This window comes from Ranitomeya variabilis, chromosome 3 (genome assembly GCF_051348905.1).
Source record: "Ranitomeya variabilis isolate aRanVar5 chromosome 3, aRanVar5.hap1, whole genome shotgun sequence".
NCBI classification, from domain to species: domain Eukaryota; kingdom Metazoa; phylum Chordata; class Amphibia; order Anura; family Dendrobatidae; genus Ranitomeya; species Ranitomeya variabilis.
Window position 1 is genome coordinate 448,146,999 of NC_135234.1, and position 16,352 is coordinate 448,163,350.

The 16,352-nt window shown below is 43.9% G+C and overlaps 1 protein-coding gene across 2 annotated transcripts; it reads right to left on the minus strand.

Annotated features, from left to right (window-relative positions):
• Window positions 1–375: 375 nt before the first annotated feature.
• MIS12 (MIS12 kinetochore complex component) lies at window positions 376–16,253 on the minus strand. 2 transcript variants are annotated; one of them, XM_077296504.1, is made up of 2 exons: window positions 15,948–16,253; window positions 376–2,391 (listed from the first exon to the last, which is right to left on the minus strand). In XM_077296504.1, exon 2 carries the CDS (start codon window positions 2,373–2,375, stop codon window positions 1,746–1,748), a length of 630 nt encoding a protein of 209 aa, XP_077152619.1. In that variant the 5' UTR covers window positions 2,376–2,391; window positions 15,948–16,253; the 3' UTR covers window positions 376–1,745. The 2 variants fall into 2 exon arrangements, with proteins under 2 accessions (XP_077152619.1, XP_077152618.1); XM_077296503.1 differs by having other exon boundaries at window positions 15,886–16,248.
• Between the last annotated feature and the right edge of the window lie 99 nt (window positions 16,254–16,352).

Sequence of the window (16,352 nt, forward strand, 5' to 3'; positions counted from 1 at the left end):
ATGTAGGCTGCTTAATAATGTGGAACAGCCTTCTTAAGTAGTCTTGCCTTTATTTGGACACACCTGCCAAACTAATGTGCACAGGTATCTGCAATTGCTTTCAGTGATATAAAGAGCCCTGACACACAACACCATCAATGAGTTTAAAATGACAAACAAAAAAATTCTAACCTTATCACTCCTAAAACTCTTTGTGCATAATAATTTGGAACACAGTGTAGTTGGCTAAATCAAGCCATCTTCAGAGTAGTCCGTGCAAATGCTGAACTAAAGTGCTTTTAGACACGCACTCCTTACCCAGCCCAGACACCACTATAGGACTGTAAAGGTGGCCAGCAACTTAGGCTACAATCAGTAAATAATAGAATTACTCTGTTCTTGAGAATGGAGAGTATTTTTAATAAAAGGTAAAGTGCGAAGATGCTTGTTTTTACAAGTATAACTCCTTTAAGCTTTTATTAACTTTTAAATAGGCATATAAACCAATTTTCACATCCTAGTTTGTGTGATATAAAGAAATGAAACAAAATATCAACTATGTGATAAAAACCCATATACACACACTGTACAGTTACAACATTCCCCAGTTCTCTCAAAATTTCTGCACCAAAAACAAATCTCTTGGCAGGAAAAGCGCTGAGAAAAATACATGTGTTTTTTTCCCTAATTATTTTAATGGGTAAAACATGATGAAAGAATTGGCATGCTATAGAGTTGAAACTGCTTGAAATCTGCAAGAAAAAAAATAAAATAAACATGTGCATGAGATTTCAGGAATCTCATTCACTTTTCTGGTATTGTAAAACTGCAGTGTTTTGGTGCAGAAGTATCTGCTGCAAATACCCTTAGGGTACGCTGACCCTTAGACCCCCACGGTGTGGAGCAGCAGTGTTCTATCTAGCCAATCCACACCCAATATGGAATCTGTGTCAATAAGTGACATGTAACAATTTCTATTCATGATGTGGATTTAAAATTTGCAGTAGAGTTTCTCTGAAAAATATTCCCACTGACATTAATGAGAAGCAGAATATGCATCGAAACTCACTGTGTGAACTTACCCCAATTGCTCTAGAATTAGTATGCATCTTTAGACAGCAGTGCCGATATTTTTATAATATAGAGCGGTGTTTCATTCAGCTATGAGAGATGGTCTGAAGTCTCCTATGTAGTTACCTCCTGGCCCATTCTCCCACAGTAGTAACACCCAGTGGCCGCATTACTAGTACAATGACAGTCAAAGCTTTCCTACAGAAATCACACAGACCATGTGCTCTCGAACTTTATAGGCAGTATTCTTACATCTAGGGTTTCCCACCTTGTCAAGGGAGTGATTAACGTGAGAATACCATCACATCTAGCTTTATGTAACCCTTTAAAACTGGCAGAATAATAATTTATCCAGCTTAAAATATTACCCCGTTCTGCCATGCCAAGTCTATGTGCATCTAGATCATCTCAGTTCTGCCAGGCTACTTACAAAAGTCACCATCTGCCACCTGCTCGACACCAGATAGTAATGCACAAAGCTGGAAGACAAGTGCGAGACATATACCATGGGCTTACGAGCCACTAGTTGAGGACCCCGAGATATAGATTATATACTGACTTCTGCACCGATTTAATAGTATAACAACTCTTTATCTTTGACTTACAGCATATTAGAAGAGTTAGTGAAGGATTTGGCAATATTTAAAAAGATGCAAAGTAAAAACATATTTTACACTAAAGAACCAAATAGCTTTCTAGTGAGTTACATCAACGTTCAGCTTCTTATGCTTTTCATCTATTTCCCTCATTGTGCCCTGCAGGTTCTTTGATGTCTGGACCATAAAAGCAAAACTCTCCAACAGGTCAATGTTTCCATGTTCTCTGCAGATTTTGTCCAGACCATCGAACCAAGTCAGTATCTTTCCCAGTTCTGCTTGTACCACCTTCTGTTCCTCCAGTTCAGCTAAAAGAGCCTGTGTAGCAAACAATTCGGCTTTATATTGAGCATGTAGTGACTTGTCTTCATTTTGCAGAGTTTCAAACTTTTCTTTGCTGTACGAGTATTCGGCGTGGACTTTGTCCTCCTGCAGCAGAACGTTTCTGGGGACATTCAGTACCATTTTTAATAAGCAGTTCTCCATCCTCTGAAACAACTGTTCGAAGCGTTCCTTTAGAAAAGTCCAGTATTTTTTAGTGCCTTCCCGAACATCCAGTGGGGTTATCCTACAGGCAGGAAATTTCTCTATTTTCTTCAGGATCACGCTTTCCACAACCAGCAACATATCAAATAAGTAGTCTTGAATTGAAACGTACAGTCTGAGAATGCAAGTTTGAGGTGTAAACCCAAAAAACTGGGCTTCATAGCACATTGGAGCAATAGACATTTTTGCAACGGAAGACCTGTCAAAGAAGAACAGATCAGGAGATTATCAGGCTTACATACATAATATTTAGGACATCAAGTATACAATAATTTTATCAAAATACACATTTGGCCATTTTGTTTTTCCCAATGTTGTTAAAAATATATCAAGTATCTTAAGGCTATATTCACACCAGCATTATGAATTATAATTTTTCAGTTCAATCACAGGACCAAAATTTTTTAAAGAGGTTGTCCACTACTTTATCATTGATGGACTCTCTCTAGGATTGATCACAAGGTCTGATTGGTCATGGTACGACACCTGGCACTCCCGCCAATCAGGTGTTCTCAGCCACCATCAGCCGGAAATACTCAATTGCAGAGCTCCTCCATCTTCTTATATTGGTCTAAGCCAGGTAATGTACATCAGCGTTCTATTCAAATCAGGTGCCAGGTGTAGGAACCCAACCCATCAGACAATGATGACCTGTCCTTCAGCTAGACCATCAATGATAAATTAGTGGACAACCTCTTTAATTTATAGCTTTATAAATCTGTCAAATGTTGGACACAAACGTTGCCCCCGATACAGTCAATGGGATCCAAGAGGGTCTGTTGGGTTTCCACCGCCATTATATGCTTACAACTTTGACAGACTGAGATGGCAGCTCCTAATAGAAAGTGCATGGGGGAAGAGAATGAAGGCCAAGAGTGAACAGAAAAATACAAAGAATTTTGTAGAACACAAAATTGTAGTAACAAGCAAGGTAGTCTACTGTCCTGTACTGCCACCTAGTGTCATACCATGGAACCATGGAATAAAATAGTTATTCTGTGTCCACACTTTCATGGCTTCAACTTTTTTTTTTTCCCCTTGAAGGAGATATCCGGGACTTTGTGAAAAGAAGAAAAATGTGCCTAAACACCCAAAGGCAGGTACAGCTGCTTCTCACAAAATTAGAATATCATCAAAAAGTTAATTTATTTCAGCTTTTCAATACAAAAAAGTAAAACTCATTATAGAGTCATTACAACCAGAGTGATCTATTTCAAGTGTTTATTTCTGTTAATGTTGATGATTATGGCTTACAGCCAATGAAAACCCAAAAGACATTATCTCAGTAAATTAGAATACTTTATAACACCAGCTTGAAAAATTATTTTAACCCCTTCCCGACCCATGACGCCTATGTGGCGTCATGGAATGATCGCATCCCTGCAGATCGGGTGAAAGGGTTAACTCCTATTTTACCCGATCTGCAGGGAGAGGGGGAGTTGTACTTCAGCCTAGGGGGGGTGGCTTTGCCCCCACGTGGCTACGATTGCTCTGATTGGCTGTTGAAAGTGCAACAGCCAATCAGAGCAATTTGCAATATTTCACCTATGAAAATGGTGAAATATTGCAATCCAGCCATGGCCGATGCTGCAATAGCATCTGCCATGGCTGGAAATCATGTTCTGGCCCCCCCACCGCCCCCGATCTCCTCCCCAGTCCACCGTTCTGTCCGGTACCCCCCTCCGTCCCCCTGTCCGCTCCCCCGTGCTCCTGTCCGCTCCCCCCGTCCTCCGATCCACCCCCCCACCACCCCCTCATACTTACCGAGCCTCCCGAAGTCGGTCCGTCTTCTCCCTGGGCGCCGCCATCTTCCAAGATGGCGGGCGCATGCTCAGTGCGCCCGCCGAATCTGCCGGCTGGCAGATTCGTTACAAGTACATTTTGATCGCTGTGGTAGGTTCTATCACAGCGATCAAAATAAAAAAAATAATAAATACCCCCCCTTTATCACCACCATAGGTAGGGACAATAATAAAATAAAGAAAATATTTTTATTTTTCCACTAGGGTTAGGGTTAGAACTAGGGTTAGAACTAGGGGTAGGGTTAGGGGTAGGGTTAGGGGTAGGGGTAGGGTTATGGCATGTGCACACAGTGCGGATTTGGCTGCGGATCCGCAGCGGATTGGCCGCGGATCCGCAGCGGATTGGCCGCTGCGAATTCGTAGCAGTTTTACATCAGGTTTACAGTACCATGTACACCTATGGAAAACCAAATCCGCTGTGCCCATGGTGCGGAAAATTCCGTGCAGAAACGCTGTGTTGTATTTTCCGCAGCATGTCAATTCTTTGTGCAGATTCCGCAGCGTTTTACACCTGTTCCTCAATAGGAATCCGCAGGTGAAATCCGCACAAAAAAAAACACTGGAAATCTGCAGGTAAAACGCAGTGCCTTTTACCTGCAGATTTTTCAAAAATCGTGCGGAAAAATCTCACACGAATCCGCAACGTGGGCACATAGCCTTAGGGTTAGGGTTGGAATTAGGGCTAGGGTTAGAAATAGGGTTAAGATTAGGCTTGTGGTTAGGGTTACGGATAGGGTTAGGGGTGTGTTGGGGTTACAGTTGTGGTTAGGGTTGGGATTAGGGTTAGGGTTGGGATTAGGGTTAGGATTGGAATTAGGGTTACGGGTGTGTTGGGGTTAGGGGTGTGTTGGGGTTAGGGTTGTGATTAGGGTTATGGCTACAGTTGGGATTAGGATTAGGGGTGTGTTGGAGTAAGAATTGAGGGGTTTCCACTGTTTAGGCACATCAGGGGTCTCCAAACGCAACATGGCGCCACCATTGATTCCAGCCAATCTTGCGTTCAAAAAGTCAAATGGTGCTCCCTCCCTTCCAAGCCCCGACGTGCGCCCAAACAGTGGTTTACCCCCACATTTGGGGTACCAGCGTACTGAGGACAAACTGGGCAACAACTTTTGGGGTCCAATTTCTCCTGATACCCTTGCAAAAATAAAAAATTACTTGCTAAAACATAATTTTTGAGGAAAGAACAATTATTTTTTATTTTCACGGCTCTGCGTTATAAACTTCTTTGAAGCACTTGGGGGTTGAACGTGCTCACCACACATCTAGATAAGTTCCTTGGGGGGTCTAGTTTCCAAAATGGGGTCACTTGTGGGGTGTTTCTACTGTTAGGCACATCAGGGGCTCTGCAAATGCAATGTGATGCCCGCAGACCATTCCATCAAAGTCTGCATTTCAAATGTCACTACTTCCCTTCCGAGCCCTGTCGTGTGCCCAAACAGTGGTTTACCCCCACATATGGGGTATCAGCGTACTCACAACAAACTGGGCAACAAATATTGGGGTCCAATTTCTCCTGTTACCCTTGTGAAAATAAAAAATTGCTTGCTAAAACATCTTTTCTGAGGAAAGAAAAATGATTTTTTATTTTCACGGCTCTGCATTGTAAACGTCTGTGAAGCACTTGGGGGTTGAACGTGCTCACCACACATCTAGATAAGTTCCTTGGGGGGGGTCTAGTTTCCAAAATGGGGTCACTTGTGGGGGGTTTCTACTGTTTAGGCATATCAGGGGCTCTGCAAACGTAACATGATGCCCGCAGACCATTCCATCAAAGTCTGCATTTCAAAACGTCACTACTTCCCTTCCGAGCCCCGGCATGTGCCCAAAAAGTGGTTTACCCCCACATATGGGGTATCAGCGTACTCAGGAGAAACTGGACAACAACTTTTGGGGTCCAATTTCTCCTGTTACCCTTGCAAAAAGAAAAAATTCTGGGCTAAAAAAATATTTTTGAGGAAAGGAACCACATTTATTAATTTCACGGCTCTGCGTTATAAACTTCTGTGAAGCACTTGGGGGTTCAAAGTGCTCACCACACATCTAGATAAGTTCCCTTGGGGGTCTAGTTTCCAAAATGGAGTCACTTGTGGGGAGTTCCTACTGTTTAAGCACATCAGGGGCTCTGCAAACGCAACCTGACGCCCGCAGAGCATTCCATCAAAGTCTGCATTTTAAAACGTCACTACTTCCCTTCCAAACCCCGACGTGTGCCAAAACAGTGGTTTACCCCCACATATGGGGTATCATCGTACTCAGGACAAACTGGACAACAACATTTCGGGTCCAATTTCTCCTATTACCCTTGGGAAAATAAAAAATTCTGGGCTAAAAATCATTTTTGAGGAAAGAAAAATTATTTTTTATTTTCACGGCTCTGCGTTATAAACTTCTGTAAAGCACCTGGGGGTTATAAGTGCTCACTATGCATCTAGATAAGTTCCTTGGGGGGTCTAGTTTCCAAAATGGGGTCACTTGTAGGGGAGCTCCAATGTTTAGGCATACAGGGGCTCTCCAAACGCGACATGGTGTCCGCTAATGATTGGAGCTAATTTTCCATTCAAAAAGTCAAATGGCACGCCTCCCCTTCCGAGCCTTGCCGTGCACCCAAACAGTGGTTTACCCCCACATATGAGGTATCGGTGTACTCAGGAGAAATTGCGCAACAAATTTTAGGATCCATTTTATCCTGTTGCCCATGTGAAAATGAAAAAATTGAGGCTAAAAGAAATTTTGTGTGAAAAAAAAAGTACTTTTTAATTTTTACGGATCAATTTGTGAAGCACCTGAGAGTTTAAAGTGCTCACTATGCTTCTAGATAAGTTCCTTGGGGGGTCTAGTTTCCAAAATGGGGTCACTTGTGGGGGAGCTCCAATGTTTAGGCACACAGGGGCTCTCCAAACGTGACATGGTGTCTGCTAGCGATGGAGATAATTTTTCATTGAAAAAGTCAAATGGCGCTCCTTCCCTTCCGAGCCCTGCCGTGCGCCCAAACAGTGGTTTACCCCCACATATGAGGTATCAGCATACTCAGAACAAATTGGACAACAACGTTCGTGGTCCAGTTTCTCCTTTTACCCTTGGGAAAATAAAAAAAATTTCGCTAAAAGATCATTTTTGTGACTAAAAAGTTAAATGTTCATTTTTTACTTCCATGTTGCTTCTGCTGCTGTGAAACACCTGAAGGGTTAATAAACTTCTTGAATGTGGTTTTGAGCACCTTGAGGGGTGCAGTTTTTAGAATGGTGTCACTTTGGGGTATTTTCAGCCATATAGAACCCTCAAACTGACTTCAAATGTGAGGTGGTCCCTAAAAAAAAATGGTTTTGTAAATTTTGTTGTAAAAATGAGAAATCACTGGTCAAATTTTAACCCTTATAACTTCCTAGCAAAAAAAAAAAATTTGTTTCCAAAATTGTGCTGATGTAAAGTAGACATGTGGGAAATGTTATTTATTAACTATTTTGTGTCACATAACTCTAGTTTAACAGAATAAAAATTCAAAATGTGAAATTTTCAAAATTTGCCAAATTTCCATTTTTTTCACAAATAAACTCAGAAATTATCGACCTAAATTTACCACTAACATGAAGCCCAATATGTCACGAAAAAACAATCTCAGAATCGCTAGGATCCATTGAAGCGTTCCTGAGTTATTACCTCATAAAGGGACACTGGTCAGAATTGCAAAAAACGGCAAGGTCATGAAGGGGTTAAAATATGAAATGTTGGCCTACTGAAATGTCTGTTCAGTAAATGCACTCAGTCCTTGGTCGGGGCTCCTTTTGCATCAATTACTGCATCAATGCGGCGTGGCATGGAGGCGATCAGTCTGTGGTGCTGCTGAGGTGTTATGGAAGCCCAGGTTGCTTTGATAGCAGCCTTCAGCTCATCTGCATTGTTAGGTCTGGTGTCTCATCTTCCTCTTGACAATACCCGATAGATTCTCTATGGGGTTAAGGTCAGGCGAGTTTGCTGGCCATTCAAGCACAGTAATACTGTTGTTTGTAAACCAGGTATTGGTAATTTGGCAGTGTGGACAGGTGCCAAGACCTGCTGGAGAATGACATTTCCATCTGCAACAACCTGTCAGCAGGATTGTGCACAGCGTGCCTGTTATGTGGTGCTCTGCTTAGGTATTCACCAGTAAGGCTTCTGAGAGGTCGGTTATTCCTCACTGACCTGCCCCCTAGATTACATAATGAATATATGTATTGAAAAAAAAAAAACAAACAAACAAAAAAAAACCTCACATTCAGTGTGGCGCCTACACTGCAGCATGATCACATGCATAATATGCATTTAATTATTTTATTTAGTTATATACATTTATTCTGGAAAAAAAAAAAAAAATTCTCTCTCAAAACAGCGCCGGTTGCACCTGCTCAGTAGCATCTATTGACGATCTGATAGATGTGATTGCGCAGACGCCGCCATTTTGCTAGAGGAAAAAAAAAAAAAATTCTCCACTAGATAATGAGCACGGGCATATCATTAACCCCTTTCTGCCATATGACGTACTATCCTGTCGAGGTGACCAGGGACTTAATTCCCAAGGACGGAATAGTACGTCATGGGCGATCAGCCGCACTCACGGGGGGAGCACGGCCGAGTGTCAGCTGATTATTACAGATGCCATCCGGCACTATGTGCCAGGAGCAGTCACGGACCGCCCCCGACACATTAACCCCCAGAACACTGCGATCAAACATGATCGCAGCGTTCCGGCGGCAGAGGGAAGCATCGTGCAGGGAGGGGGCTCCCTGCGGGCTTCCCTGAGACCCTCGGAACAACGCAATGTGATCGCGTTGTCCCGAGCGTCTCCTCCTTGCAGGCCCCGGATCCAAGATGGCCGCGAGGGGGCCTTCCGGGTCCTGCAGGGAGATGGCTTGAAAGCACCTGCTGAGAACAGGCGCCGGCAAGCCTGGAGCACTGCCTGTCAGATCGCTGATCTGACACAGTGCACTGCAAAAGTAAAAAAAAAAAATAATAATAATAATTTACATGCGTAAAGAAAAAAAAAAAAAATCCTAAATAAAGAATATATTGTTCCAATACATTTCTTTATGTAAAAAAATAAATGTGTACTTTTATTTATTTTATCGCTGCGTCCATCACGACCCGACCTATGAAACTGTCCCACTAGTTAACTTCTTCAGTGAACACTGTATATAAAAACAAACAAACAAAAAAAAAAAACGCAAAAAACAAAGCTTTATTATCATACCGCCTAACAAAAAGTGGAATAGCACGCAATCAAAAATACGGATATAAATAACCATGGTACCGCTGAAAACGTCATTTTGTCCGGCAAAAAACGAACCGCCATATAGCATCGTCATAAAAAAAAAAAAAAGTTATAGTCTTCAGAATAACATACTGACCCGAAGAATAAAACTGCTTTATCATTTTACCAAACGTGGAACGGTATAAACACCCTCCCAAAAGAAATTCATGAATAGCTGCTTTTTGGTCATTCTGCCTCACAAAAATCGGAATAAAAAGTGATCAAAAAATGTCACGTGCCCGAAAATGGTACCAATAAAAATGTCAACTCGTCCCGCAAAAAACAAGACCTCACATGACTCTGTGGACCAAAATATGGAAAAATTATAGCTCTCGAAATGTGGAGACGCAAAAAATATTTTTTGCAATAAAAAGTGTCTTTTAGTGTGTGACAGCTGCCAAACATAAAAACCCGCTATAAATAGTAAATCAAACCCCTCTATCACCGCCTTAGATAGGGAAAAATAATAAAATTAAAATAATAAAATTAAAAAAAAAAAATGTATTTATTTCAAATTTTCCCATTAGGGTTAGGGCTAAAGTTAGGGTTTGGATTACATTTAAAAGGGAACCTGTCACCCCCAAAATCGAAGATGAGCTAAGCTCACCGGCATCAGGAGTTTATATACAGCATTCTGAAATGCTGTAGATAAGCCCCCGATGTAACGTGAAAGATGGGAGAAAGAGGATAGATTATACTCACCTGGGCGGGCGGTCCAGCTGTGGTCCGGTCCAATGGATGTCGTCGTCCGGGGCCTCCCATCTTCTTACGATGACATCCTCTTCTTGTCTTCACGCTGTGGCTCCGGCACAGGGGTACTTTGTCTGCCCTGTTGAGGGCAAAGTACTGCAGTGCACAGGGTCTCTTTGACCTTTCCCAGCGCCTGCGCACTGTAATACTTTGCTCTGCCCTCAACAGGGCAGACAAAGTACGCCTGCGCCGGAGCCACAGCGTGAAGACAAGAAGAGGATGTCATCGTAAGAAGATGGGAGGCCCCAGACCGCGACCGGGTGAGTGTAATCTAACCTCTTTTTCTCATCTTTCAGGATACAACGGGGGCTTATCTACAGCATTGCAGAATGCTGTAGATAAGCCCCTGATGCTGGTGGGCTTAGCTCATCTTTGATTTTGGGGGTGACAGGTTCCCTTTAAGGTTGGGATTAGGGTTAGGGGTGTGTACAGGTTAGGGGTGTGGTTAGGGTTATGGTTAGGTAGGGTTGGGATTAGGGTTTTCAGTTAGAATTGGGGGGTTTCCACTGTTTAGGCACATCAGGAGCTCTCCAAACGCGACATGGCGTCCGATCTCAATTCCAGCCAATTCTGTGTTGAAAAAGTAAAACAGTGCTCCTTCCCTTCCGAGCTCTGCCTTGCGCCCAAACGGTGGTTCCCCCCCACATATGGGGTATCAGCGTACTCAGGACAAATTGCACAACAATTTTTGGCATCCAAAAAATTGGAGCTGAAGTAAATTTTTTGTGAAAAAAAGTTAAATGTTCATTTTTATTTAAATATGCAAATTGCCTCTTCTGAGAAAAAGAGGACTTAACTCTATAGCGCCACCTGTTGGAAGTAGCGATCCTACAAGTCACAATCAACCCTTTAACGAGTCGTGCAATATGACTTAGGATAAAAGCCAAATCAGTATGCAGACACCTTACCCCTTAGACCCCAGTCCAGAGCCTCTCACCTAGCCAAATCAGTTCTCATGCTTCGCACTGATGAGGGCCAACAGCCCGAAACACCATGTCTGCGAATTGAGATACTGATTTGGCTGTTATCCTAAGTCATATTGCACGACTCGTTAACCCCTTCATGACCCAGCCTATTTTGGCCTTAATGACCTTGCCGTTTTTTGCAATTCTGACCAGTGTCCCTTTATGAGGTAATAACTCAGGAACGCTTCAACGGATCCTAGCGGTTCTGAGACTGTTTTTTTCGTGACATATTGGGCTTCATGTTAGTAGTAAATTTAGGTCGATAATTTCTGAGTTTATTTGTGAAAAAAATGGAAATTTGGCGAAAATTTTGCAATTTTCACATTTTGAATTTTTATTCTGTTAAACCAGAGAGTTATGTGACACAAAATAGTTAATAAATAACGTTTCCCACATGTCTACTTTACATCAGCACAATTTTGGAAACAAATTTTTTTTTTGCTAGGAAGTTATAAGAGTTAAAATTTGACCAGTGATTTCTCATTTTTACAACAAAATTTACAAAACCATTTTTTTTTTTTAGGGACCACCTCACATTTGAAGTCATTTTGAGGGTTCTATATGGCTGAAAATACCCAAAAGTGACACCATTCTAAAAACTGCACCCCTCAAGGTGCTCAAAACCACATTCAAGAAGTTTATTAACCCTTCAGGTCTTTCACAGCAGCAGAAGCAACATGGAAGTAAAAAATGAACATTTAACTTTTTAGTCACAAAAATGATCTTTTAGCAACAATTTTTTTATTTTCCCAAGGGGAAAAGGAGAAACTGGACCACGGACGTTGTTGTCCAATTTGTCCTGAGTACGCTGATACCTCATATGTGGGGGTAAACCACTATTTGGGCGCACGGCAGGGCTCAGAAGGGAAGGAGCGCCATTTGACTTTTTGAATGAAAAATTGGCTCCAATCTTTAGCGGACACCATGTCGCGTTTGGAGAGCCCCCGTGTGCCTAAACATTGGAGCTCCCCCACAAGTGACCCCATTTTGGAAACTAGACCCCCCCAAGGAACTTATCTAGAAGCATAGTGAGCACTTTAAACCCCCAGGTGCTTCACAAATTGATCTGTAAAAATGAAAAAGTACTTTTTTTTCACAAAAAATTATTTTAGCCTCAATTTTTTCATTTTCACATGGGCAACAGGATAAAATGGATCCTAAAATTTGTTGCGCAATTTCTCCTGAGTACACCGATACCTCACATGTGGGGGTAAACCACTGTTTGGGCACATGGCAAGGCTCGGAAGGGAAGGAGCGCCATTTGACTTTTTGAATGGAAAATTAGCTCCAATCGTTAGCGGACACCATGTCGCGTTTGGAGAGCCCCTGTGTGCCTAAACATTGGAGCTCCCGCACAAGTGACCCCATTTTGGAAACTAGACCTCCCAAGGAACTAATCTAGATGTGTGGTGAGCACTTTGAACCCCCAAGTGCTTCACAGAAGTTTACAACGCAGAGCCGTGAAAATAAAAAATCATTTTTCTTTCCTTAAAAATGATGTTTTAGCAAGCAATTTTTTATTTTCACAAGGGTAACAGGAGAAATTGGACCCCAATAGTTGTTGCCCAGTTTGTCCTGAGTACACTGATACCCCATATGTGGGGGTAAACCACTGTTTGGGCACAAGTCGGGGCTCGGAAGGGAGGTAGTGACGTTTTGAAATGCAGGCTTTGATGGAGTGGTCTGCGTGCGTCACATTCCATTTCCAGAGCCCCTGATGTGCCTAAACAGTAGAAACCCCCACAAGTGACCCCATTTTGGAAACTAGACCCCCCCAAGGAACTTATCTAGATGTATAGTGAGCACTTTGAACCCCCAAGTGCTTCACAGAAGTTTATAACGCAGAGCCGTGAAAATAAAAAAATCATTTTTCATTCCTCTAAAATTATGTTTTAGCAAGCAATGTTTTATTTTCGCAAGGGTAACAGGAAAAATTGGACCCCAATAATTGTTGCCCAGTTTGTCCTGAGTATGCTGGTACCCCATATGTGGGGGTAAACCACTGTTTGGGCACACGTCGGGGCTCGGAAGGGAGGGAGCACCATTTGACTTTTTGAACGCAAGATTGGCTGGAATCAATGGTGGCGCCACGTTGCGTTTGGAGACCCCTGATGTGCCTAAGCAGTGGAAACCCCTCAATTCTAACTCCAACACTAACCCCAACACACCCCTAACCCTAATCCCAACCCTAACCCCAACACACCCCTAACCCTAATCCCAACTCTAGCCATAACCCTAATCACAACCCAACCCCAACACACCCCTAATCACAACCCTAACCCTAATCCCAACCCTAACCACAACTTTAACCCTAACACACCCCTAACCCTATTCTTAATCCTATTTCCAACCCTAGCCCTAATTCCAACCCTAACCCTAAGGCTATGTGCCCACGTTGCGGATTCGTGTGAGATTTTTCCGCGGATTTTTCAAAAATGGTGCAGGTAAAAGGCACTGCGTTTTACCTGCGGATTTACCGCGGATTTCCAGTGTTTTTTATGTGGATTTCACCTGCGGATTCCTATTGAGGAACAGCTGTAAAACGCTGCGAAATCCGCACAAAGAATTGACATGCTGCGGAAAATACAGCGCAGCATTTCCGCGCGGTATTTTCCGCACCATGGGCACAGCGGATTTGGTTTTCCATAGGTTTACATGGTACTGTAAACCTGATGGAACACTGCTATGAATTCGCAGCGGCCAATCCGCTGCGGATCCGCAGCCAAATCCGCACCGTGTGCACATAGCCTAATTCTAACGCTAACCCTAGTTCTAACCCTACCCCTAGTTCTAACCCTAGTGGAAAAAAAAATATTTTCTTTATTTTATTATTGTCCCTACCTATGGGGGTGATAAAGGGGGGGGGGGGGTCATTTACTATTTTTTTATTTTGATCACTGTGATAAGTTTACCACAGTGATCAAAATGTACATGGAACGCATCTGCCGGCCGGCCGATTCGGCGGGAGCACTGCGCATGCGCCCGCCATTTTGGATGATGGCGGCGCCCAGGGAGAAGACGGACCGACTTCAGGAGGCTCGGTAAGTATGAGGGGGTGGTGGATCGGAGCACAGGATGGGGGGATAGGAGGACGGGGGGAGCGGACAGGAGCACGGGGGAGCGGACAGGGGGACGAAGGGGGGTACCGGACAGAATGGAGGACTGGGGAGGAGATCGGGGGTGGTGGGGGGGGGCAGAACATGATTTCCAGCCATGGCAGATGCTATTGCAGCATCGACCATGGCTGGATTGCAATATTTCACCATTTTCATAGGTGAAATATTGCAAATTGCTGATTGGCTGTTGAAAGTGCAACAGCCAATCAGAGCGATCGTAGCCACGTGGGGGCAAAGCCACCCCCCCTGGGCTGAAGTACAACTCCCCCTCTCCCTGCAGATCGGGTGAAATAGGAGTTAACCCTTTCACCCGATCTGCAGGGACGCGATCATTCCATGACGCCACATAGGCGTCATGGGTCGGATTGGCACCGACTTTCATGACGCCTATGTGGCGTCAAAGGTCGGGAAGGGGTTAAAGGGTTGATTGTGACTTGTAGGATCGCTACTTCCAACAGGTGGCGCTATAGAGTTAAGTCCTCTTTTTCTCAGAAGAGGCAATTTGCATATTTAAACTCCCAGAGGAGCATTGCATGGCGAATAAGCCTCCTTACCTTGACAAGCCAGAGATGGTATGTCACTCTCCATAAGGAGAAACCTTACCCATTTTTATTTAAACATTCCAAAAATTCCTGTGAAACACCCGAAGGGTTAATAAACTTCTTGAATGTGGTTTTGAGCACATTGAGGGGTGCAGTTTTTAGAATGGTGTCACACTTGGTTATTTTCTATCATATAGACCCCTCAAAGTGACTTCAAATGTGATGTGGTCCCCAAAAAAATGGTGTTGTAAAAATGAGAAATTGCTGGTCAACTTTTAACCCTTATAACTCCCTAACAAACAAAAAAAATGTTGGTTCCAAAATTGTGCTGATGTAAAGTAGACATGTGGGAAATGTTACTTATTAAGTATTGTGTGACATATCACTGTGATTTAAGGGCATAAAAAGTCAAAGTCGGAAAATAGCAAAATTTTCGCCAAATTTCTGTTGTTTTTTTTCCACAAATAAACGCAGGTCATATCAAAGAAATGTTACCACTATCATAAAGTACAATATGTCACAAGAAAACAATGTCAGAATGACCAGGATCCGTTGAAGCGTTCCAGAGTTACTGTATAACCTCATAAAGGGACAGTGGTCAGAATTGTAAACATTGGCCCGGTCCATAATGTGCAAACCACCCTTGGGGGTAAAGGGGTTAACTGAAAACTACAACTAACGATTAACCAACAACCACAAGACGGATTTCATCAGCCCAGGTGTCAGTGTAATCAGTATAACGGCGGCGCCGACCTGACACTGTCTGGAGGGTACTGGGCACAATCCTGCCGACAGGTTCTCTGGAGTTACTGGAGCAGGGGAGCCGTCACTTCCTCCTACTGGATTCCTGAGGATTCACTTCTATGGTTCTAGATCTGGGCCTTTCCATGCAGTGCAGCTTTGTAATGGTCTTTACAAGGGGGAGTGGCTCATAGGGTTTTTATTGTTTTGGGGGGCTGCTCTGCACCATTATCCTGTGGACCACGCCCCTTTAGAAAGGGGCACTCCAATAAAATAGCACTCCATCTGACAGAGTGTATGGCGGCTGGTGAGCGCTGTGCCCGGCCAGTCCCACACACCCTGGCTGGGTGTCTCCATTACCACCTACACCCTGGGACAAGGCAGCACCTGACGGGCTGGGCCTACAGACATGCCGGCCGCTCACTGTCCCGGGAGTCATCTCCTGTCAGCTGTCGTGTAAGGCCCACACCGGGTGCCGACCAGCACTCACCGGGCTGCAGCCTCAGGCGTGGCTGAGGAATGGAGAAGTAGGAGCACCCTACTCTGTAGCACCTGGCCTCATACTCCGCCGCACACAGCGCTCTCCGGTCACGTCTCTACTTCCCGCCGAGAAACAACAGCTTCAGTTCAAAGCCAAACCGTTGGCGTCAGGGTAGGCGACCAATCCCGTCCATTCTGGTCCACGTCAACAGCCAACATCAGAGACGAGCGCGGCCATCTTTGATCCTGGCACCGGCGCCTCATTGCTGCTGGCGATTTCCCACATTACGCAGTGACAGACAGCTGCAGTCTGCACAATCCCCACAGTCCTTGTAACGCCGTCGGAGGCTGATCTCATTGAGCCGGCCAGTCTTCTCCACCAATCAGGTTTTACAAACATGTACAACGCGGACCAATGGCGTGCAGACGTGACATTACTACGCACTGTGGGCGGAAGCGACAGAACAAGTAGCCAAT

Coding starts and splice junctions, on each gene's coding strand:
- MIS12 (XM_077296504.1), bottom strand. CDS start 2,375: ATGTCTATTGCTCCAATGTGCTATGAAGCCCAGTTTTTTGGGTTTACA.